The following is a 27,191-nucleotide window of genomic DNA, read 5'->3' as shown; positions in this document are numbered from 1 at the left end:
CCTCCACCTACACAAAGCATTGGTTCGATCCCTATGCATACATCCCTCCATTTTCCTCACACAAGCCCCTCCAACGACCCAATCAAAATTCGAAGCCAGCGAAAGAAGAATTCTCCGCCAAATCTTCCACCTGCACAGACGCACCAGAAACAACACAGTTTACACTACGACAAAAACGAAGCCACTCTTCACACACCTAAACAACATAAACAGGAAATACACACATTCGGCAGTAAATCGCGTATATACACAACACATCTTCGCAAATCCACCGAACACAAACAACAGAACAACACTGGAGAAATTCCTCTGCAATTACCAGCAGCCCCAACCATCAAATTAAAACACACAAACAAAACCGCAAACACGTGTTGGAAATCTGAATACTGTCCGAGAGGACACACGACAGCAACAGAGAGGCAGATCAATAAAATAACTCTACCCCATGAAAGTCTCCATAACCATTCAGACGCTTCTGCCACCGGAAGGGGAAACTTTAAAATTTCAACAAAAAAATGTATGTATGTATGTATGTATGTATGTATGTATGTATGTATGTATGTGTGTATATTGTTCTACCCAAGAGCAGGTCTTTAACTGCAAACCCAGCATTTCCCATTCATCCACATTTCTTGCTTTCCTCTTAATCTCTCCATATAATACTATTGTGCGAGATCGTGCGTATTTGCTTGTTTTCCGCACAGAACCAATACGCGGTAAGTGTGAAATACCACATTCAGTATTCCCAACGTAACACACATAACAATTTCCCTCTTCTTACCGCTTAAGCGCGACATTCATTTTACTGCTTTAGGCTTTTAACATATTATTTTTAGAGACGTTTAACATAGTAATAATTATAAATTGGAAACTTACCACTGCAATTTCACCTAAATTGCAATGTTAATTATTGTTTTTAAATATTTGCAAAAATTAAGTAAAGTCTACTACTCCACGAAACTTATTGCATTCCTGATACAAGTAACATTAAGGAAGCCGTGAAAAAATCAACAAGATTCCAGATGCCGATGTTATTACTGCAATATGTTATATAAATAATATTGTTAAAATATTAAAATGAAAAATAAATCATTACATAACCTTACCGTTTCTTTTAAGTTCGCATTTATAGACTGGGGGAAAAAAAAGATAGACGTATATCACGGCCTGCTGGAGTATAGTAAACACAGAAAACATTTTGAAGCAACAATGTTGAAGAAAGATATTTTGGTGTTCCGAAGTTGCCGTCATTAAACAGAAACCAACATGGAGATTTCATTGCAACTAATTAGAAATTCGTCTTTCGGGTATGTAATAAACGATCTTCGCACAAAATAATGTACGATACACGAGCGGTATGTTTGTTTTCATGTTCTCGGAAATTAAAAAAGCTCAACTACGTTTCGCTTTTTCAATCTTTTCCTCGAACATGAAAACGTCAACATACCGCTCTTGTAACGTATATTACTATAACGTTGTCTATCAACTGATATCTTTTACCCTGAACTCTTGTCCCGTTCACCATTCCTTAAGTATCGCAAATCAACAAATTAGGCCTACACCAAAATAAAAGGAACTTATCACTGCACTCACACACCTACTGGCACTTATGCCAGAAATAGTCTCATATATGTAAATATATATGTATTATTATTTATGTACAATGGCTGGAGAGGGCATCCTGTGCGTATAAGACCCTAAAACGGCCTCTGGCTCAAAGTCAGAAAAGTCAATAAACAACAACATATTAAAATGTTTCATTTCAAAACTTCTCAGTCTAAATAACTAAATATTTAAATTGAATTCAATTTAAACAAAAAACACGTCAATTTAGATATTGAGCGAAAGTCTGAAACCAGGCTTAATTGCATTTTAGATTTAACCCCCCACCCCACAGTCACCCTCACTTTGAAATTTCAAATGGCACCCCTATATTTTTATACTTAAATATTAAAGAGCATTCAATTGTTTATACACCTCACTCATTTGTTTCGCATCTGGCATCCGCGGCAGTTTTGAATAGGGAGTGTAATAAATCAATATTTTAGAAGCGACAAGACAACGATTTATTTTATTTCGGATAGACCCTATCACCACGGCATGGCGCGTCCTCTGGTTGCGGATAGAGACGGCCTCCAGATATGGAGGGTAGCTGGGAATGTATTGAATAAGCAGTCGTGGACAGCCGATAAGGGTTGGTCCTCCAGCTTGGGGGTTGGGAGAAGGGCTAACAACCCATCACCGTAAAAAAACAGCTTGTTACGAATCCCTACAATAAGCGTCGGAATGAGCGAATCCAGAAATGCATATAGAGTGTTAGTTGGGAGACCGGAGGGAAATAGACCCTTGGGGGGCCGAGACGTAGATGGGAGGATAATACTAAAATGGATCTGAGGGATGTGGGATATGATGATAGACAGTGGATTAATCTTGCACAAGATAGGGACCGATGGCGGGCTTATGTAGTAGTAGTAGTAGTAGTAGTGGTAGTGGTAGTGGTAGTGGTAGTGGTAGTGGTAGTAATAAGTAAAATTCAACGAACATTTACTTGGAAGAGTTCGGATAACGGATAACTGATTCAGACGCAACAGTTACGTTGACAAGACTGATGTCATGGTGCCCTGCCCTTTCTACAGTGACTAACGATATGACACATTTCACAATGATCTGTATTTCCTTGCAGATGGTCGTGGTTGTGCATCTAGAGGTCATCGCTGGTTCTGAAGTTCGTGGGTGCAAATCCTGCTGAATTTTAAAGGATGATGAATTCTTAGCGTGGTCTCCTCCAGTAGAAAAGTAAAACTGAGGATCGTGTGTCGTAGATTTACTGCACATGAACTAATCCTGTCCCTGATAGAGGCTCCAGGCAAAACGCGTCCACAATTTCTCGCTCCTGTACAAATTTGGGACAGTAGGCCTGCCAGCGGCGTAATTTCGAGTGAGATTGTCCCACTGTCCACTCCCTAATACATACCCTACCAATCTTTGTAGATAACCAATCAGGATTTACGAATCTTTAGAGACAATTCCGTCTATTACTTGATATAATAACAGTCTTTATTAAACAGGAATGTGTACAACTTTCAGCCTTCACTTGTTCTGGAGAATTGACTCGGGAGCTCGGAGAGTGAGGGTGAATGTGGATTATTGATAGAATGATCATAATGTTGAGTGGGAACGGAAGAACCTCGATAAAAACTCCTCGCGCTCGCCTTGTCCACCACAAATCCCATCATGAATTACACGATATAAGTACTAAAATTGAGACAGAAAACCAACCAGAAACCAGGCAGAAAATTAACAAGAAACCAAGCATAAAGGCAGAAAACCAACATAACAAACAGACAAACCAACAAAACACAGAGAAATCAACAACACAAATTGGAAAACCAGCAAAGCAAATAGAGAAACCTATAAAACAAACAGACAAACCAACAAAACACAGAGAAATCAACAACACAAATTGGAAAACCAGCAAAGCAAATAGAGAAACCTATAAAACAAACAGACAAACCAACAAAACACAGAGAAATCAACAACACAAATTGGAAAACCAGCAAAGCAAATAGAGAAACCTATAAAACAAACAGAAAAACCAACAAAACACAGAGAAATCAACAACACAAATTGGAAAACCAGCAAAGCAAACAGAGAAACCTATAAAACAAACAGACAAACCAACAAAACAAACTGGAAAACCAACAAAACACAGAGAAATTAACAACACAAATTGGAAAACCAGCAAAGCAAACAGAAAAACCTATGAAACAAACAGACAAACCAACAAAACAAACTGGAAAACCAACAAAACACAGAGAAATCAACAACACAAATTGGAAAACCAGCAAAGCAAACAGAGAAACCTATAAAACAAACAGACAAACCAACAAAACACAGAGAAATCAACAACACAAATTGGAAAAACAGCAAAGCGAACAGAGAAACCTATAAAACAAACAGACAAACCAACAAAACAAACTGAAAACACAGAGAAATCAACAACACAAATTGGAAAACCAGCAAAGCAAACAGAGAAACCTATAAAACAAACAGACAAATCAACAAAACAAATTGGAAAACCAACAAAACACAGAGAAATTAACAACACAAATTGGAAAACCAGCAAAGCAAACAGAAAAACCTATACAACAAACAGACAAACCAACAAAACAAACTGGAAAACCAACAAAACACAGAGAAATCAACAACACAAATTGGAAAACCAGCAAAGCAAACAGAGAAACCTATAAAACAAACAGACAAACCAACAAAACACAGAGAAATCAACAACACAAATTGGAAAACCAGCAAAGCGAACAGAGAAACCTATAAAACAAACAGACAAACCAACAAAACAAACTGGAAAACCAACAAAACACAGAGAAATCAACAACACAAATTGGAAAACCAGCAAAGCAAACAGAGAAACCTATAAAACAAACAGACAAACCAACAAAACACAGAGAAATCAACAACACAAATTGGAAAACCAGCAAAGCGAACAGAGAAACCTATAAAACAAACAGACAAACCAACAAAACACAGAGAAATCAACAACACAAATTGGAAAACCAGCAAAGCAAATAGAGAAACCTATAAAACAAACAGACAAACCAACAAAACAAACTGGAAAACCAACAAAATAAACTGGGAAATCAACAAAACAAATTGGAAAACCAACAGAAAAACAAAGAAAATAAACGGAAAACCAACAAAACCTACAGAGGAACTAATTAAAACAAACAGAACCAACTAAACCGAATAGAAACCAATTAAAACAAACAGAGAAACTAACTAAACCAGCTAAACCAAGCAGAAAACCAACTAAACAAAACAGAAAACCAAACAGGAAACCAAGTAAACCTAACAGAAAAACCAACAAACCAAACACAAAACCGACAAACGAAATTGAAAACCAAGAAACCAAACAGAAAATCAACGAATCAAATACTTAGAAAAACAATGCTGAATTTACGTGTTTTGTAATAGAAGGATAATTTATAGAGTCGTAATTTATTTATAGAACCGCAGCTAAATAATGATAAATGTCAAGTATGTCAGACATTGCAATCGCCACTTAGTGCAACAAACGAAGGGCAGCATACTTAGCGCAGTTCTGGTAATAATGTTAACTACGTAACGGGTACGTTTGAAAGTCATGGAAAGTCATGCACAACACTTATAGAAGTTTCCTTCTTAATGTTACTCAGACAAATCTCTTCCTGTACTTCAAACTATTTTCACTAATTAAGGACAATATATTTCATGGTTTTTGTCGGACTCTTTAAAATATCGGGACTACATGAAAAGTCACAATATTACTTTCTCCCTCTTAGTTACCCGGTCACAATTTTAGTAATTACATATAATAGCAAGTCAATTAAAATATCATGTATGTCACAGATGTTTCAAGGCGTTCAGTTAGTCTTTCACGTCAGACTGTACGGGAATCTGAAATGAGAACGTACAAAGTGCACGATAAATCTGACGCTGGAGTACTGAAATAAAATCTGTGCGCTTATCGCAGCAAACATATTGATTCACCACCCTCTGACATCAGAATTGGCGCTAATCCAACTACATCCCATCTTCGCGTCCCATTAAGGAAGTATGTCAGACTGCAGTCCTTTACTGATATGGCGTCAGTTTACTACACAAGTCATAAAATAAATAAACGATTTAGTAATTGAGAAATTAACAATCTACGAATTAATTAATTAAAATCGATGGATGCGAAGTGAATGATGACAGAATTAATGAATGAAGAAAAGGAGGAACGAAAGAGAAGCCGAAATCAATCAATCAAAGAGAAATAATTGAAAGAATAAAAAAAGAGGGAATTCGTTTACATTGTTTGTTGCACATTTGGTTTTAATTATGATTATTTAAATAGATTTTATTACTCTGCTTAACCTCTCCGTTTGTCCGACTTACACACCACTACGAGTAGGAGAGAGCGATTCATTGTATCGAGTACAAGACATCTAAAAAAATTCGGACCTCTCTGGTCGTGGAATCAACATAACGCAGGGCAACCGCCGAGACATCACAGGACAATCATAAGACCACGGATAACACCTAGTCCAGTGGTCGGAAGATAAATTTCTTCCATTGCCCACGCCGAGGATCCAAATTCGGACCGCTTAGATAGGGAGCGTTATCTACATAGCCACAACGGCAGACTTGGATTATTAATACTTTTATGCTCGACCATGCCGAAATGTAGTAATTATACACCTGGTAGCAGACCTTTAATGCATGTCATTAAAGTACACCTACTCATTAAAGGTCAGGTCTTTCAGCCAATGACGACTCAGGTTACAACTGTTCAGCCAATGACAGGTCAGCTTTCTACCGTTATAAAACCGCAAGTATCGATTATTCTCGGATATGCAATCGAAAGAGAATTAGCGAAAAGTCACGGAGGCTGGAAATCCAATACTGTCGCAGAAGGTTATGTTCTGTTACTATAATAATTAGCGTTAATTGTAAATAATATTCAAATAAATTCAATTTGTCATCTCGTTTTTCAATGTCTAATTTAATTTCAATGCATTCTCTGTAGGCTCTTATGGCCTAGCAAGGTCAATGTCGACATCTGTTCCTCGGAAAAAATCAATACTTTCGCGTCTGCGCACATCTCACAACATACGGAACATTGCTCCAGGTCAGATACAATAAAATTAATAATATCAAGTTAGAAATATGGTCGAGCATAAAAAGTCGTATGAAACTCGCCTATAATGGTAATTAAGAAGCTCGCATGAAAATTATGAAACTCGCTTGCGCTCGTTTCATAAATATCCATACTCACTTCTTAATTACCTTCATTATAGGCTCGTTGCATAATGTACTATTATTTTACATTTTATCTCTTTGTTCATGTTATATGCAATTCTATGTTTTTTTAAACAAATATCTGTACTGTCTATTGTAATTGGGGCTTTGCCCTGTCAAATAAATAAATAAATAAATAAATAAATAAATAAATAAATAAATAAATAAATAAATAAATAAGTAAATATGTAAATAAATGAATAAATGAGTAAATGAATGAGTAAATAAATAAATAAATGAATAAATGAATAAGTAAATGAATGAGTGAATGGATGAATGAGTGAATAAATAAATAAATAAGTAAGTAAGTAAGTAAATAAATAAATAAGTAAATAAATAAATAAATAAATAAATGAATAAATAAACAAAGAAGTAAATGAATAAGTAAATGAATAAGTAAATAAATAAATAAATAAGTAAATAAATAAGTAAATAAATAAATAAATAAACAAAGAAGTAAATGAATAAGTAAATGAATAAGTAAATAAATAAATAAATAAATACATAAATAAGTAACCGAGCGGGCTAGCGGCGTGGTAGAGGGCTGGCCTCGCATTCGGGAGGTCCGGGGTTCGATCCCTGGGGCCGGCAATCCTAACTGAGGTTTTCCATGGTTTCCTCAGTTACTTCCAGGCAAATGCCGGGATTGTACCTCTTGAAAGTCCGGCCATGGACGGCGATCCTTCCATTAATCCTTTCATATGTGTGTGAGTGAATGATGTGTAATGTCTTAAATGTTTGTGTTGTATCGGAGGTGGCCCTGGCATTGAGCTGATCCCTCATCCGGGGAGGCCCTCCATGTCCTTGTGTGGTCAAAAAAGTATGTATGTGATCCATAGATTAATTCCTCTCCCGACAGGTCGCGGCCCTGTAAGGCCCGGGTGGTGAGGGTCGTGTAAATGTACCTAGAAGGGAGAGGTTAAACTAAGAGAAAGAAAGAAAGAAAGAAAGAAAGAAAGAAAGAAAGAAAGAAAGAAAGAAAGAAAGAAAGAAAGAAAGAAAGAAAGAAAGAAAGAGAAATAAATAAGTAAATGAATAAATGAGTGAATGAGTAAATAAAGAAATGAGTAAATGAATAAGTAAATGAATATGTAAATGAATGAATGAATGAGTGAATAAATAAATAAATAAATAAATAAATAAATAAGTAAATAAATAAATAAATGAGTAAATAAATGAATAAATAAATAAATAAATAAATGAATAAATAAATAAGTAAATGAATAAGTGAATAAATAAATGAATGAATAAATGAATGAATTAATAAAGAAATAAATAAACAAATGAATAAAAAGATAAATAAACAAATAAATAAACAAATAAAAACTGTACAAAATAATCTGATATTGTTAAATACTAACATTTCTAAAAATATCGTTTCACTATCCTCCACAATTCTTAGACTAATCCTCACTACATACAAGAAGACTCCGCATATAAACAAATGCACGTTTTTAATTACTGCAGGACAGAAAAAACGTCTGTGTGACGTCTATAATGCGACATTTAGTTCCCAGCCTTAAAATATAACCTGTTGTATATTTTCAAAGACTTGAAAAAAAAAACATGCTGTTTTCCTAAACACGAAAAGGAGATACGACATGAAGCCGTTGAAAAAATTAACTCAATCGATAAGGAATGTGATTTGTAGGCGGGGACGAGCACTGACCTTGCCGTCGCCGTCCTTGCCGCCCTTCTCGAAGTTGCTGAGGAACTTGTTGAGGATCTCGTCCTCGCTCTCCTCGCCGCTGATGTAGCGCGGGTGGTGCTTCACCGAGTACACGGACTTGAGGTCGTCGATCAGGATCACGCCGTCCCCTGTGTTGTCCATCTTCTTGAAAGCCTCGTCGATTACCTTCAGCCGTGACGCCGACATGGGCGGCTGTAATGACATTAAGAAACAAATCTTAGAAACGATTGATGGCGCACAGATATTTTCAAAGTTCCAAAAAGGAGGCACTGCGCATGATCAGAGTACAAGCGACTAGGTTCAGAAACGAACCACTAATTGAGGTAATAATATTCGCTCTGTTTAGTTGTATGTCGTCCCTAAGTGCCAGGGAAAAAACTTTAGCGTAAATTAGTAGTGGGATGAAGACTGTGAATTAAACAAAACAAAAGAAAGGAAAAGATAAAAGAGAAAAATAATTCCAGAGACTGCATGGCAGCAGAATCGAACATGTCACCGATTGCATGGGAAGCAGGCGCTCTCTCCACTTGAATAAAACGTCCGTGATAGAAATGGTCTGCATGAAGCGATGCAGTATTCCAGGACTTAAATCAAGCTAATGTCCGATTTCATGATTTAAATAAGTCCTGGAATACTTCAAGCCTTTGACAGATTTTGGCACGCGGGCTTGATACACAAATTAATTAACAATAATTTAAATTGCCGCCTAGTAAAACTATTAGACAATTATATTCGGGGCAGAACGTTCCAGGTTAAACTGAACGACGTGCACTCCGCGTCGCGAGGTATTAACGCTGGAGTGCCTCAAGGCAGCGTTCTGGCACCGATACTTTTCTAAATCTATATTATTGACCTACCTTTTAATCAAAATTTCAATAATAGTATTTTAGCGCTATACGCTGACGATTCTGCATTTCTCACGGCATCGCGGAAGCCAACTGTTGCCATTAACAGGCTACAAAGTTACCTACGTGACATTGAACCATGGCTCCTCAGATGGAGAATTAAATTAAATATATCTAAAACACAAGCCATATTATTTAGCAGGAGAAATAAATTCAATAGACCGGGCATAAATCACACAAAATTAGCTATAAATGGATCACAAATCGAGTGGAAAACTTCAGTAAAATATCTTGGAGTAACACTAGACAGACGGCTCAATTTCTCCGAACATGTACTACAAAAACTCAAACTTGCCAATTCTAGAATGGTGGAGCTTTATCCAATATTAAATAAAAGCAGACATTTAAACATACACACAGCCCTAATTTTGTATAAAACATTAATTATGTCAGTAATATTATATGCTTGTAATGCTTGGGGACATGCACCTATTACAGTCCTTAAAAATTCCAGACTTCCAAAACAAACTTTTAAGATTCATTACAGGACTTCCTAGAGTAACTCCTGTTAGATTGATTCATGAAGAACTAGAAATTTCGACAATTCAAGAATATATTTCAAATCGAGCCTTCTGCACGTACACCAAGTCGTACAGCAGCACAAACCCACTAATTTCTTCACTAGGAAATTACAATAAGCATAAAAGATCTAAGAGCGTACTCCACCCTCTAGCTTGGAACGACAACGTACAACACGAATACCAACTTGAACACTAAACAACCACTTGACTCTACACACAGACATAAATCTACTAATGCACTAATGATGTTATTCCTCTGTTTCAGGGTCATCACGTTATTGGCTGCATAGATGCAGTGTACATATTTTCTTGTATATAATTTTTATGTATTTTTATTGTACTTGTATTATAAATCATGATTAAACGACAACCTTCCACCTCAACATATACCGACCCCACTATAGCCAATTGGCTTGTCGTCAGCACGACATCTCATCCTGCTCTAGGTTTTCCCGTGGTTTTCTTTGACCAATAAGACAAATGTCGGGATGAGCCCTAGAAGACATGGGCCACGGACCACTTCCCTTCCCCCACTCTTTCTCTTCTACTATCACAAAGAACTTGCTAATTTCTTAGACAAAAAAACTCTGTACTATGATAATAGGGAAAATAAATATACTGTAAGTTCACAGGGCTAACGGCTTCGAAGCTGGGTACCTGGTTCTAATGAAGTGCACAGGTAGAAATCTAAAACATGGGGGCATGAGATAGTTACTCTGCCTGCCATAAAAATTCACTTCAAATAAATCCCCAAGGTAAAAAAAAAGTGGAAATAAATATAACTCTTTACTAGTTCAAGTCAACGCTGCAATGCTAAGATCTAAACAATAAATAAATAAATAAAATGAAGTAGAGTCACCATTAGGTAAACAATTTAGCACATAAAATTCAATGCAGGGTAATAATATGGACTCACCCTGATGGCGACTAGGAACTCATCCATGTTTACGCTGCCGCTCTCGTCGGTGTCGAAGCGTGTGAAGAGCTCCTGGATCTCGTCGTCCGTGAGGTCCATGCCGGCCTCCTTCAAGCCTTCAGTGAACTCCTCCTGGTTCAGAGCCTTGCTGCCGTCTTCATCAATGTTGCGGAAGAATCTAACAGTGAAACAGACCACATCCAGTTCACTTCATCTTGAGCATAACAGCTATGTTATTTTTTAACTCTCCATTTCTCACATTTGAACCATTTGAGGTCGAATGAGCGAATGGAATAGCGCAGGTTAGCGTACTGGGTTCATATGTATGTATGTATTTATTAACACTACAATTGGGTATACACCCGGTGGCAATGATATATAATATACAATAATTACAATTACATGAAATAAAATAAAATAAACGTAAATTAAATAACATAAGATAAACGTAAATCTATATATAGCAGATGCAATAAACCTAGGACTATAAATAAAAACTATTCTATAATAACGCCTACGATAAGCAAAAGTAAATCTAACGTATAAGTACTTCTATTTCACCCAACTATTACCAATTGAAATAATTACATATCACCTTAATTAATTACATATCATCTTAATTAATTACATATCAACTTAATTAATTATATATCAACTCAATTAATTACATGACACAACTTAAATAATTACACTGCACCTCCAATTACATTTTTAGTATAATCTTCCTAACCTTTCCTTAAATGTATTGATTTTGAGAGGACCACCCTGAAAGATTGCCGCAGGTAAGCTGTTCCAGTCTACTATTGTGCGGTTAACAAAGGAAAATTTTGCCACGTCCGTTCTTTGTTTTCTACATTTAAACTTCCTAATATGATCAGCTCTGTCTAAGTATGATGGTGTTGCTAATCTAGCATTGATATCGGTCCATGCTTTGTGTACCATTTGTGCCTTAAACAATGCGGTGAGTCTGGTTTTTCGTCGCCTTGATTTGAGAGGTTCCCACCCTAAATCTTTTACTATCTCCTCACCATGTCCCTTCCCCATTTTGACATATTTTGCTCCCTTGCGTTGGACCTTTTCTATTGAATCGATTTGGTTTTGTCTGTACGGATCCCAACCTACAGCTCCATATTCTATAATTGGGCGAACAAGGGTTTTGTACGCTAATTCTTTTGACTTTCGGTTAGATTTCTTCAGAACACGCATAGAGAAATGTAGTGCTTTCCAGGCTTTCCTTGTGGTATTAGTGACTTGTTCCTCCCAACCCAGTTTGTTACTTAAATATATACCTAGGTATTTACAAGTGTTCACTTGTGGCACCGATCTACCATTCAGCTGATATCCGAGACAAATTTCTGTATGCGTTCTACAGAAGGATATTGATTTACTTTTACTGACATTGATTTTCATTTTATTTTCTGTCGTCCAGGTTTCAATAATGTTAAGATCGTTTTGTAAGGCGGCGATATTGGATTCATCATTAATTTGTCTATATATTCAGTGGTTCTTTTCTTTCTACCTACGGATAGACCTCCAATTCACTATCTTCCTACATATCTATCCACTTCTCCACATAGGTATCTATCTACAGTGCACACATTTTATATTTCGATCGTTTGCCGTATGTTTGTACTGCTAATATGCAGTTCAAGGAACTACAGGTAACTTTAATCGATACATCGCTAGGAGCAACATTGATGTACAGGTTATGGATAAAATAAAAGCACCGTAAAACATTTACTACTGAACTTTATTCGTCGAAACTTTGTGCATATAACACTGAAAGATGTGAGATTCCTCAAAGCTCAGCTCTTCAGCTCTTGTCGTAATGTCCATACAATGTTACACTCCACACAAAGCACTTCACTGGTCTCTTCCTTAGTTCTTTTTCCAGAGGTTCGCACAAGATGATCCTTTTTCTAGTAAAAGCTTCCTTTGCCATTGCTATTTTCTTCTTGACTTCTTGGCAGCAGCCCATGTTACTGTTTATAAAGGGTGCGTCAGAAAGAACGGATGGATTTCAAACTATCGATACGCAACGAGGAAAGAGATATAGTGAGGTGGACCACGACTGTTGGGTCAGCCATAGAATGCAGTTTCAGTTGAGAATATGGTGTTGGTCTGGTGTACAACGTGCTTTCATCGCAGAGACATTTTTGAAAAATGAAGAGTCTGTGATCGCCACTCAGGACTCATTTCGACATCGGATGTCACGCTAGGATTCCAACTCGGAATACAATTTTGCGGTGGGTGGCTTCATTTCGTATCACAGGTTCAACATTAAAGAAGAAATCATATGGACGAAATTCTATTGCACTGAGATTGTCCGAGGCTACGGTAAGATCTCGCGCCCTGCGACTTCTTTCTTTGGGACCATTTGAAGGCGTAAGTTTGTAAACATCGATCACATACACTGGACGAACTGAAGACAGCGATTCGTGAAGAAATCGTGGCAATTGCACCAGCTATGACTGTGAAAGTGATGGCGAACATCAGAAAACGCCTCGATGCCTGTATTGAAAGCCAAGGACATCAAATGGATAATGTTGTTTTCCATAAATAAACTGCATGTATTGGTGAATATGTTGATAACAATAAATTTTTGATTTGATGAATCTTTACAATTTTCTTGCCATGTGAAATCCATCCGTTCTTTCTGACGCACCCTGTAGTACACCCCAAGTATTTGAAGCTGTCCACTTGCTCTACTGCCTCATTCAGAATTCGCAAGTTTACCTTCTTTACTTTTCTTCCTATGACCATGGTCTTCGTCTTATTTGCATTTATCTTCATGCCACACTACTCACAGCTGTCATTTAGCTCCAGTAGCATATCCCTTAATATCATCTCCTGTTCTGCTAACAACGCCACATCATCAGCAAATCTCATGCATAAAATAATAATTATTCACTGTTGAGTTGTTTATAGTTTTTAAACGAAATTGGTGAGAATACCTCTGAAGATTTGTTGTAGTGAAATATAAAGTGAATAGTGTATTATTAATGCAGTTTCAGTGTTAATTGGGTATCATAAACTACAAACACTTCGACATTCTGTAGAAGATATCACACCTAAGTCATGAACAACATTCGATGAAAGAATAATGGAACGGAGAAAAATTCTCTCCGGCGCCGGGATTTGAACCCGGGTTTTCAGCTGTACGTGCTGATGCTTTATCTCCCGGAGCCGGAGAGAATTTTTCTCCGTTCTATTACTCTTTCATCGCATGATGACGCAGAATATCTGCATGGAAATATCATATGTACTTCGGTACATTAAAATAATACATATGATATGCGTAAATCACTTCGTGATTTAAGACGGCGCTTATTCCGTCGGATCCCGGCCAACTAGTCACTCATTACGAGTGCACCTCAGCACATGTGTGGACTTCAGTCCCACGTTCATAGACATCTATGACGTAGTGCAGAGGGCGGCCACTAGAGGGAACCCAAGAGTTGGAACTTAAATTGAGACGATTCTGTCCGACGCCGGGGTGGGTATCCGGTCTGGCTTAGTGGATAAAGCATCAGCACTTAGAGCTGAAAACCCGGGTTCAAATCCCGGCGCCGGAGAGAATTTTTCTCCGTTCCATTACTCTTTCATCGTATGATGACGCAGAATATCTGCATGAAAATATCATATGTACTTCGGTACATTAAAATAATATATATGAACAACATTGTTTTGATTCAATCTACCACCAAAGAATGTTTTGGAGATTGTTATCATCGCTTTGTACATTATTCAAAAATTACATTTTCTGTTATTTCCTGCAATGTTCGCTGGACATAGTCGAATCGATTCTACATCAGTTATGCAAAGCTGATGTTGTGGATTCATTCTGACAGCTACTTTCCTTCACCTTGGCCTAGAGAACCGTGCAAGTATTGAACGCTGTCATGTTTTCTGACATCCTTAAGTAGAGCAGCTATTCCCAGGATAATCAATAAAGTAAATTTGGCTGAATCATCAATTATTTCGCTTTCTTACCTACACAGACGCAAAAACTACTATTAGAAGCAATTTATAGGACCATGTTTCATGTCACCAATTGAAAACCTCGATGACAATATAATTGTAGGTTTTTAATAATTTCCTTCGATCAGAAACTTGAATTTTTTCCGGGAAATACTGAACACCCGAGTTATTCCACCCCAGATAGGATAACGTGTCACAATTGAAGAGGTGAATTCCAAACTAGCCTAGGTCCAAATTATGAGGAAAATAATAAAAACTGATAAAATAAATTTGACTCCCTTAGTTCCGTTTGAAAAAAACATTTGCATACACTAAGTTAAGACTTAGGAGAGTCTGTTAAATAAACTTACACAATTATACAGGGTGTTTCAGAAATACTTTGACAAACCTTGTTGGCATGTTCCTCACACCAAAACAAGAAAAAATTTCATATAAACGTATGTCCGAAAATCCTTATTATTTTAGTTATTAATAAAAAAATATAATTTAAATATCTAACTAATTTATTTAACTAATTTATTTAACTAGTTAGCTAGTGAGTACAAATTAAAATTATAAAACAAAAAGGTTTCTAGCCACTACCGTAAGAGCCAGGCTCGTGTAAAGTGTGGTCTTAGTCAATAATATAACATAAAATTTACAAGGACACTTTACTAAATGCAGTAAGTAACTTAATTCAAACCGATAAATAACACACAAAAGCAAAAAAAGAAAAAAGAAAGAGAAAAAAACACATTTAATATAAATTGACAATCAGAAGCCAGTGATATTCAATAAAAACATGAATACAGTCGTGAAAAAACATTTGCATACACTAAGTTAAAACTTAGGAGAGTCAAATAAACCTACACAATTATACAGGGTGTTTCAGAAATACTTCGACAAACCTTGGGGGCATGATCCTCACACCAAAACAAGAAAAAATTTCATATAAACGTATGTCCGAAAATCCTTATTATTTTAGTTATTAATGAAAGAATATAATTTAAATATCTAACTGATTTATTTAATGTATTTATTTAACTAGCTAGCGAGTACAAATTGAAATTATAAAACAAAAAGATTTCTAGCCACTACCGTAAGAGCCAGGCTCGTGTACGGTGTGGTCTTAGTCAATAATATAACATAAAATTTACAAGGACAGTTTACTAAAAACAGTAAGTAACTTAATTCAAACCGATAAATAACACACAAAAGAAAAAAAAGAAAGAGAAAAAGAGAGAAAAAACACATTTAATATAAATTGAGAATCAGACAGAAGCCAGTGATATTCAATAAAAACATGAATATAGTCGACAGAAATAAAAGGTAAAAAAATACACACATTTGTTAATATTATATATCATGAATAATTTTATAAATTTCTTTTTAAAAGCTTCAATTTTAATAAGTAATAAAACATTTGTTAGATATTGTCAGCTTGGTAGCAGCGTTGCAACTTTAATCAATTAAAAAACTCATAACAATGAAAGTGGACGCAAGAGGAGAACATTTTGAACATTTGTTATGAGTTTCTGAACTGATTAAAATTGCAACACTTGCTACCAAGCTGACAATATCTAACATGTTTCATTATGTTCTTTCATTAATAACTAAAAAACTAAGGATTTTCGGACATATGCTTAAATGAACTTTTTTTCTTGTTTTGGTGTCAGGAACATGCTCCAAAGGTTTGTCAAACTACTTCTGAAACACTCTGTATATAGGCTTGAAAAGCATAAATTAAAACAAAGAATAGAGCAAGTTAAAATCTTTAAAAAGTGGACTTAGGACACTTTGGATTCCATTTCTTCAATTGGAAATAATTCATCAGGATGTCTTATGTAAGAAGAAAATAGTGCTGTGTAAATTACAGCATTTCATATTCTAACAAGTCATGACAATTATGGCTATAAATTGAAAGTAGTAGATTTCGTTCGTGCAGCTAAGATTTTCAACAATGCATATTATATAGGCATATAGAACCAAACGTCGTAGCCTGTTCCGCTGAAAATCTTTAAAACTGAGTTATACTATTGACGTAAAATGAAGGCTTGTTTTATCCCCGTAAATACTGTCCCTCTCGTGTCTTGATTTTACCTTTTCATTATACGACGTACAAAAAAAGTACAGGGTGATCCGTTTGGGAAGACATAAAATAAAAACATGATAAAATGAGAACCGTTGCTATTTATCATTAAATAATTTGCACATTCATTCTAGAAGAATGGGAGTTTTGTTCAAATTAGACCTCAACGTGTCCACCATTGCGAACACGACACAGTTCATATCTTGAGGCTAATTCCTCCCATGTGTGGTCTATCATCTCAAGGGTAACTTTACCAAAAGCTGGGAAAATCTTTGCTCTGAGATCATGATGTGTGCTATTAATGTTGCAGTACCGTCATTTCCCATAACTATGGTCCTGGAACACAACTTTGGTCCACAATACAACCATTCAAATTTTGTACTTAATAACGTAGTACCTCGTTTATCTATATCAGGGATACAGAACTGGCGAGAGAGGGGTGCAAAGCATAAGGAAAGCGTTGATTCCCGTCCACAGTCCACGCGTTGAATGACGTCACTGTGTCCCGTACGCAATCACGTAAGACAAACACTGAATACAAATCCCCTCCCCTATCAAGTCAATGACGCAGAGGTAGAAGGAAGGAATAAGTGACGTTTCCGATGAGTTACGCAACGCCACAATTGTCGCCCAGTTCTGCAAGCCTGGTCTACATTTTTGCTGTACTGTAGTTTGAAGTCATGTCACTGCAGCTATTTACGAACGATCTATGTTACTTCTACAATGTTCTTTGAATGGTTGTATCATGGACCACAGTTGTGTTCCAGGACCATAGTTATGGGAAATGACGGTATATCGTGTAAACGGCTGATTAAGCAAGATATGACATGCGTGTAGTGTGTGCGCTTATGATTGGTTTGAAATGCGTCCTATTCCAGGATAAAATTTATTTATTTATTGTTAACTGAACTGTATTACTGTGTTAAATTCTTTTCAGTTTGGGTTTGTTTTATTTTTTTTTTATTATTTGGCCTTTCAAAAATGGAGTGCGCGGCTTATTCGAGGGCGCGGGTTATTCGAGAAAATACGGTATCTAGTTGATTCGAGTAATTTATAAAATAAGCTAAATACCTAAATTTCGGATTATAATGAATGCATTTTGTGTGTAATTCAGAAAACGGAAGTTTTTATTTTGTTGTATATTAAATTATATACAGGGACATCATTTTATTTTTACTTGCATTTTTATTGTACCTGCATTTCTGAATGTACTTCGTCCCACCCCTTACTTGCTCCCGTCAGACACACAAACTTACGGCCGCTGTTGCATTCGAAGTCTTCAAGCAGTGAAGTAAACACTGCAGTGTATACTGTGTTTCATAAATATGGTTGCATTTCCATTTGAAGAAAGAACCTATATTAATAATATCGTACTAAAAAATTACATTCAAGAAACGATAAATTCAATTTCAGAGAATATGCTTCAAAATGTTTTTTAATAATATGCGTAAAGAATTGAAGCCTGCATTGTAATGAACGGCAACCATTTTCAGCAACTTGTTTAAAAATTCAGATTAGCTTATTTTGAATTGAGGTGGCTAGAAGCAAAGGAATGCTAGTAACATTTGTAATAACATGAGTTAAGTGCATCCAGTGTAAGCTAAGTATCTAAAATTTTAGTGGCAAAGGGATATTTTAATCGCATCACACATTAAAACTTAAATAAAAATTTCATCGATTTTACGAAAGCTTAAATATTTAAACCCCATTTCCTCAAAAGTAACTTAAGTGCACTTACAGCCCTTTACTTATGAGCCCCTCGATTTAAATGCACTCTCTATATTGTATGTTGACATCAATAATTAATATGCTAAATAAAGTAGACATTACATAACGAACATAGCCGCCTGAAAAGTTGAGTTTTTGAAAAAAAAATGTTACTACTCTACTGTATTTTGATAAATTCCATAAAAGTGATGATCAAACTGAAAATCGTAATATCGTATTTCCCTACAACATAAATGGATACACTACTTTTCTCTCCTCCTATACCTAGTAAAATGATTTGTTTACATATTGCACTAGTAACATCAAACTCCTGTAATGGAAGGGGGCAACAGTGTTTCCGAGTATAGCCAGGTTAATGTTAAAAATGTTGGTAAAAATAAAGTGATGTCCCTGTACTTATGCTTTTCTTTTAAAAAGAGTTCTCCCGGCTGGTATTCCAAATAGCATGCTGTTAAAAGGACTTCAGTTAATACGCGCTTCTTGGGAAGCTTTTCTTCAACATTGTAACATCTGTCTATCATTAATCAGAGCAGATAATCCGCATGTTAACGTGATGAGACAATTAGATGTCGCACTCAAATCGTCGTGTGATTCCCTCTGCCTTTCTTTTCCCGAAGACTTTACTAAACCTGCAATTCGAAATTTTCGAGAAGAATTGCGAGGTCGTGAATATGAATCATGGAAGACCCTTTCAGGACGGGGAAAAGTTGTTGAGATGTATAGCGAAGTAATAGCCGCCAACAGTTGGATTGCAAACAAGAAAGGACTTTCGACTAGTGAATGGATATCTAGGCTGAAAATGACAGCAAATTTAGCAGCTGTTCGTTCCATTCCCCGCAGATCTCTCGACGGTACCCGGTGCAGACATGGCTGCCCGGAGATTGAAACTTTAGCACACGTCTTGGGATTCTGTGAACAGGGATTGCTGTTGAGGAACTCTAGACATCATCTTGTAAGATCCAAAATTGCTGCCTCATTAAGAACTAAGGGCTGGATAGTAGAAGAAGAAATCTCCTGTCTAGCTGAAAATGGGTCGACGAGACGAGTAGATATTTTAGCGCACAATGCTGACACTAAACAGGGCATCATTGTGGACCCCACGATACGTTTTGAAGTAGAATGTCATCAGTCAGCCGAGGTCCACCTTGAGATGAAGTCGATCTATGAGCCTACAGTCAACTATTTCAAGCTGAAATATGCCTTAATTCACGTTGAAGTATTCGGCTTGCTCATAGGTGCTCGAGGGACTATACCAGCTTTTTTCGAAGAATTTCGACGGCAGTTTGCTCTGCCAACATCTCTGAGGGATGACATTGTGATAATTGTGTTTAAAAAATCCTGTCAAATCCTAATTAATCACATGGTGCCACATTAATAGCAATTGTAATTTTTCACGCCCTTTTCTTTGTTTCCCTTCTTTAAAATTTAATATCTAAGTTTACATATGTATAATAATTTTTTTTGGGGATATACTGAGTCCGTAAGGGCTACCCTCAATAGGGGGCCGTTCAATATTATTATTTTTTAAACTATAAAAGGTAAAAATATTCGTAACTTGACAAATTACGGAATGTGGATATCATAGAATAGACCATTACAAGAACTGAGACAATGATCGAATGGAATGTGGTTTCCAACTGTACTGTAATCTAAATTCAATAATCAAACTGATCTCAGCTGAAATAAAATAACCTGACCTATTTATTGAGCTTCGTCAGATCGTCTCATTATTCACAGATTAAAATGATCTCCGCAGTTCATTAAACATAGGCTAGTCTTTAAATCCTACGAGAATATCACCTGCAAAAGGTGACATTGAAGTCTCAGCTCTCGTGAGTGGGCTGCAGCCCAGACGTATCGCAGAGAAGGGCGTGGCATTTAGAATTCTCCATTGCACGAATTTTAAATAATTTCAATATCAGATTATTAGAAGACCGGCAAAATCGTTTTCACTTTACGTCCATTCCCTTTATCAGCTAATTTAATTTATTTTATTTTATTTATATATTTCATTTTAATAGTTTATTCCGTTTCGACTATTGCTTCATTTCATATTATCTAATTCATTTCAACTATTAATCATTTCACTTTCTCTACTAATTAATTTTATTTCAATTATTATTTCCGTTTCATTTTCTCTCTTAATTCATTTCATTTCAACTATTATTTCATTTCATTTTCTCTCTTCATTCATTCCTTTTCTGCTATTACTACGTTTCATTTTATGCTCCAAACAGTTTTACTTCAACGATTACTTCGTTTCATTTTATGTTCTAATGCGTTTTACTTCAACAATTACTTCGTTTCATTTTAAGTTCTAATCCGTTTTACTTCAACAATTACTTCGTTTCATTTTATGTTCCAATCCGTTTTACTTCAACAATTATTTCGTTTCATTTTATGTTCCAATCCGTTTTACTTCAACAATTATTTCGTTTCATTTTATGTTCTAATGCGTTTTACTTCAACAATTACTTCGTTTCATTTTATGTTCTAATGCGTTTTACTTCAACAATTACTTCGTTTCACTTTATGTTCTAATCCGTTTTACTTCAACAATTACTTCGTTTCATTTTATGTTCCAATCCGTTTTACTTCAACAATTACTTCGTTTCATTTTATGTTCCAATCCGTTTTACTTCAACAATTACTTCGTTTCATTTTATGTTCCAATCCGTTTTACTTCAACAATTACTTCGTTTCATTTTATGTTCCAATCCGTTTTACTTCAACAATTACTTCGTTCCATTTTATGTTCCAATCCGTTTTACTTCAACAATTACTTCGTTTCATTTTATGTTCCAATCCGTTTTACTTCAACAATTACTTCGTTTCATTTTATGTTCCAATCCGTTTTACTTCAACAATTATTTCGTTTCATTTTATGTTCCAATCCGTTTTACTTCAACAATTACTTAGTTTCATTTTATGTTCTAATGCGTTTTACTTCAACAATTACTTCGTTTCATTTTATGTTCCAATCCATTTTACTTCAACAATTACTTCGTTTCATTTTATTTTACTGTATTAGTTAATTTCATTTTAACATATACTTGATTTCATTTTATTGTATTAGCTTATTTCATTTTAATATTTACAACACTCCATTTTATGTTTTTTAAATCATGAGTTTATTTCATTTTACTTTATAATTAATTCAATTACAAATTTTAGTTCCTTCATTTTACTTGATAATTAATTTTATTTCAATTTTCAGTTCATTCATTTTACTTGATAGTTAATTTCTATTAAACTTTTTATGTAAACCTGGCTTTCAGGTAGAAACTCCCTGTGAAGCAGGCTTGAATAATTTCAAGGAAAAAATTGTCAGCCCATTTGAGTTGTGTGGATATAGCCTAAAGGGAAGAATTGTGACGGTGTCTTGTATAGTTCCTGGAGTAGCTCAGTCGGTAGAGCATTCGTGCGCTAAGCGAAGGGTCCCGATACCCGGCCCCGGAACAATTTTTCCCTTGTAATTATAAAATTTTTGTTTAATTTATTTCTTATTTCATTTCGTTCTTTACTTAATTTTATTTTTCATTTTATTTATTTTAAAAACTCACAATGGACTGGCGAATATCCAGGTAACATACCCCGAGTAATCACTCTGGATAATCTACAGCCAAGTGGTTAGCCTAGGCCTAGTCTCTCTGCCTTTCACCGTCGTGGCAACCCGGGTTCGGTCCCTGTCTGGGTCGTGAAAGAATTTGTGGTGGACAAAGCGGGCGCTGAAGTGTTTATCCTAGGTTCTCTCGCTTTCCCTCACCATTATCATTATCAATTCCACCAATACCCCAAAAAATGATCCTCACTCTGTGAGGTCCCGAACCAACCCTCCAGTGCAAATAAAAATGGCAGATAACTGTACATAATAATAATTTTTTACAAAAAAAAAGCCGCCCTAAATAAGGGTTCGAATAGATCGGCCTACTAATCAATTCATAAAGAATAATCATTAAAACCAATTGTATGACAATTTGAAAGGAAAAAGAAAACATTAAGATAAATGATATGAAAACATTGGAAATCATTTACAATAAAATTTTGTTGCTTAATAAAGACTATAATTAATGATAAAATATAGTCCCGCCTTTCGGTATTGAACAATTTCTTGAAATATGGTCGGCAGCTTGAGACAATACAGGACAAATACAATACAAAGGACAACATTTAGTAGAGAGATAAATCTCCAATCCCTTAAGGGGAAATTGTAAGCCCTATCTTCGCCGTGTTAAATTTAGCAACTTCAGGTACACTTATCTCAGAAACTATTCATTCTACATCTATGAAAATTTGCACACCTGTAGTTGTGATCTTTCTTAACCTACCGACTTTTTCTTAATTTATTAGTTCAGCTAAAAACCAAAAAATGTTAATTTTGATCCAAATCAACTTACAACCTCCCCTTAAATTGGCAAAACTTCATTTCTCACACTAGTTTATTAAACCGTGTCGGACTGTAAAGAAAACAACTATCGCAATGTCCATATTTTATATGTTGTGCAATATTATAGTATTGTGAAATTTTAATTTTCCTATCAATTTTTTTCTACTGGTCTATTAAAATTATAGCATACAGCCTATTAACCTTTGTGTCCTATAGGATTCGTTGCCAATTTAAGGGCTAAAGTCGAGCCCTCGTTTGTCGTATTACACTACTATTTATTGTTTATTAATTTGTATTAAATTTGTTTATGCTTTTAATTCAAACCCTTCTTAAAACTCTATACGGTATATTACACGTCTACAAATCAAATCAGCTGAAATCTGCCAAGTGCGTGATGCTCTGACAAGTTGGTATACTTCCTCACAAACCACTCATCCTCCTGCCCATCCTGAATTTCAAAAACAGTGGGACGTTATCTTTTCCCAAAAAAATTTAGATACACTCCTTTCTTCTTTCACATCCGAACAAGACATTGCACGTCTCCCAGCTCTTCAAGAGAGTGAGTCTGGAGCTTGGTTACACGCATTACCTTCTCCTCACATCGACACCCTAATAGATAGTACATCCTTTAAAATCGCAATAGCTTTACGCCTTGGTTGTAAACTCTGCCAGCCACACCAATGTATTTGCGGGGGAATTGCTGATATTTACGGTCATCATGCACTCAGCTGTGCGAGGAGCAAGGATCGCATTCCCAGACATACATCACTCAATGATATCATTGAAAAAAGATCTCTGACTTCTTGTGGCATCCCGTCTCTTTTGGAACCACCAGGTATTAGTCGTGCGGATGGTAAACGACCCGATGGTCTTACCTTAATTCCATGGTCTAGAGGAAAATCTTTAATTTGGGACTCCACTTGCGTTGACACTCTAGCTCCATCTCACTTGCCGAATACCTCCAGACGCGCAGCATCTGCTGCTGAATTAGCCGTGAAGAAGAAAGTCAATAAATATGCTCATCTTTTAGACAATTATATCTTTGTCCCATTTGCTGTGAAGACCTTCGGTCCTTGGAGTCATGACGCTAAAGTTTTGGTATCTCAAATCGGCCAAATTTTGATCTCCATTACTGGTGATCGCCGTTGCACTACTTATTTGCGTCAACGCTTAAGTATTGCTACTCAACGCGGAAATACAATGAGCGTTTTGGGTACTCTTCCAGAGTCCAGCCCTTTGGACGAACTTTTTCTCCTGTAAAATTTTTTATCTCTATGTAAATGTCTGTATTTAGTATTTATATACGTGTAATTGTAACGATGAAAATATTGTTAATCAAATTATTTATTTATTTATTTTTTCATAAGTGTATATTATTTTTGGGAGTGTTTTTTGTAAGTAATTTTATGAGGTTGTTATTGATATGCTGATAAATTAAAAGAGTATTTATTTTAAATATAGTAACATTAAAATCATAGGAGGCAACAGAGGTGGTGTGGAGTAACGGTTAGCACGTCTGACCATGAAATGAACGGGCCTGGGTTCGAGTCCTGGTTGAGGTTTTTTCCGGGGTTTTCCCTCAATCCATTAAGAGCAAAGGCTGGGTAATTTTCGGCGCTGGACCCTTGACTCGTTTCATTGGAATTATCAACAGTAATCTCACTAGACGTTTTGATTTATCTAGAGAAAATCAAAACTCGAGTGGGATTTAATTGACTATTACACGATTAGAAGAAAGTATATAAAGATTAGAAGTAACGAAGTACTCCAATACAATAAAATATTAATTGACTTACGAAAATACAACTGTCTTCAAATGTATTATTGTACCATCTCAGCATTACAAATATTACGCTAGATGCATGCTAGATGGCAGTAGTGTCTTTATATAGACACTGTAATGATTACTATTCAATAAATCTTAATATTAAACAATCTCTGATACGTGACTATCCATAATATCATATAGCAGAAGTTCTTTTTATCCTCTCAGAGCAGAAGCTATAACATAACCTAATTAATATACACAAGTGTTAGAAAAGTTTTAATTAACGACGATGACATAAAAAATAAACATGAATAATTTTTAAAGGAATAATTATTGAATGTACAATTTTCAAATTTGAATGTGGTTGGTGGTTCAATTGATGTTATATTGGACGTGTGCGTAATAGAAGTGGAACTCGTTGATTTAGGCCTACATGGTGTATTCAACTTATTCAGGATTTCCGAATGAATAATTTTAAAAGGAATAATTATTGAATGTACAATTTTCAAATTTGAATGTGGTTGGTGGTTCAATTGATGTTATATTGGACGTGTGCATAATAGAAGTGGAACTCGTTGATTTAGGCCTACATGGTGTATTCAACTTATTCAGGATTTCCGAATGGTGCTCTTCATTTATTTGTAAATCGGATTTCTGAAGATGCATAGGTATAATCAGTGATTTTTATTAATTATTGTTCTTGAATGCCAATGCGAGTCATATTTGAAACTGCTGTGCATTGACTGGAGTGGTTTGTAATTTTATATATATTTTTGATGTCCAGACCAGCGCAGTTTCAAATGTTGGCAAACAAAGAAACAAATGCTAGGGACGCGATAAAATTAAACAAATGCTAGGGACGCGATAAAATTAAACAAATGCTAGGGACGCGATAAAATCGTGCAATAAGCAGCCATGATTGGTTGAAATACGTCCTTTCGTACCGTTTTATTGGTCAAAAGTAGTATGACGTAGTAAGAGTGTAATATTCACCTTTATATCACTCAGATACTAGATAACAATCGCAGTTGATAAAGCATCGTAAAATAAATCAATAATAACAACACAAGGTAACCCACATTTAAAAAACGAGAGTATTCTTTACTGAACTGCAAGAAAATTGAGGGTACATGTACGTGAACGACCACAAATATCAGAAAATGAAGGCTCTAAATTTCTAAAATTTTATAATAAAATGAACTCACAATTGGACAAAAATTACAAGGTACCACAACAAGACTTATTACAACTTAAATATCTGATAAAAGTTTAAAAAAGTTACTAATAATATTTTTCAAACTAGTTTCATCAGAGTATGGAGGGGGGGGGGAAACAAAAAAATTCTGCAGTTACATCATTTGGTAACCATAATATTGTTATGGTCTCTTTGACATCTTTAATATTTTTCCTGCATGTAATAAATCTTTCTTTGTTCTATATGAAACATATTAAAATTTAGATAATGTTTTGTGATCTAATTTTTTCTATTTTCAAAGAAATGGGCATTATTGTAGTCTACCATTTGCATAAATTCATGTTAAATCAGTGTACAAAATTTCAGAATTCTATCTCTAATGATTGTGGAGTTATGAAATATGTGTGAAAATTTTCAAATTTTGGAAAATTTAATTTGAAGTAAAAAGTTAATTCTTAAAAATATTATTAGTAACCTTTTTATACTTTTATCAGATATTTAAGTTCTAATAAGTCTTGTTGTGGTACCTTGTAATTTTTTTCCAATTGTGAGTTCATTTCCTTATAAAATTTAAAAAATCTAGAGCCTGCATTTTTTTATAATATTTGTGGTACTTCACGTACATATACTCTTAATCTCTTCGTCTATTCCGAGAATCAAAGCCCGAGACGTTGGATTATGTTGTGTGATTCAATTATTTTAATACTAGCCGTACCCGTGCGCTCCGCTGCACCCGTTAGAAATAAATATAAAGTAATTACATAATTAAAATAGGACATTTGATCCAGGGAACATTCGTGTTTGATAGAAGGATAAATCGTTTAATATGTTACTTAATTTAAATTGTATTTAAAATATTAAAATGGTGATCATTTTGATCCAGAGACCACTCATTTGGTGCAATGACAATTCCTTTAACATATTTCTTAATTGTTATTGCCAATTATTTTTGGAAAAGCGAAAATTAACAGAAAAATTTTGGCTACAGATTTATTATTATGTTTATATTATATTATATTATGAAAAAATTTGTTGATAACGGATGTACTCGAATTAGAAAGTTTTTAATTTGTTGTGGGAGCTCTTGAATCTCAGGAGGAACAACTTTTACAACAGCGCAACATAATCTGCTTGGCTCATTACCCAATTTTTTTGCATTGCATTTATTGCATATGTATTTTATGTATTTTAAAAC

At 35.3% G+C, this 27,191-nt stretch overlaps 1 protein-coding gene across 3 annotated transcripts in view; it reads right to left on the bottom strand.

The window, feature by feature from the left end:
• Window positions 1-27,191, bottom strand: part of LOC138695815 (calcyphosin-like protein) — a 117,640-nt gene that overhangs the window by 16,709 nt on the left and 73,740 nt on the right. For all 3 annotated transcript variants that reach the window (XM_069820055.1, XM_069820054.1, XM_069820053.1), the window contains exons 3-4: window positions 10,870-11,047; window positions 8,507-8,719 (exon numbers count right to left, since the gene is read on the bottom strand). In XM_069820055.1, the coding sequence (XP_069676156.1) occupies window positions 8,507-8,719; window positions 10,870-11,047 (391 nt within the window). The remainder of the gene's footprint in view (window positions 1-8,506; window positions 8,720-10,869; window positions 11,048-27,191) is intronic.

Source organism: Periplaneta americana, chromosome 3 (genome assembly GCF_040183065.1).
Source record: "Periplaneta americana isolate PAMFEO1 chromosome 3, P.americana_PAMFEO1_priV1, whole genome shotgun sequence".
Classification (NCBI taxonomy): domain Eukaryota; kingdom Metazoa; phylum Arthropoda; class Insecta; order Blattodea; family Blattidae; genus Periplaneta; species Periplaneta americana.
Note: the sequence above shows the minus strand (reverse complement) of the source record. Positions and strands in the feature narration are given on the sequence as shown.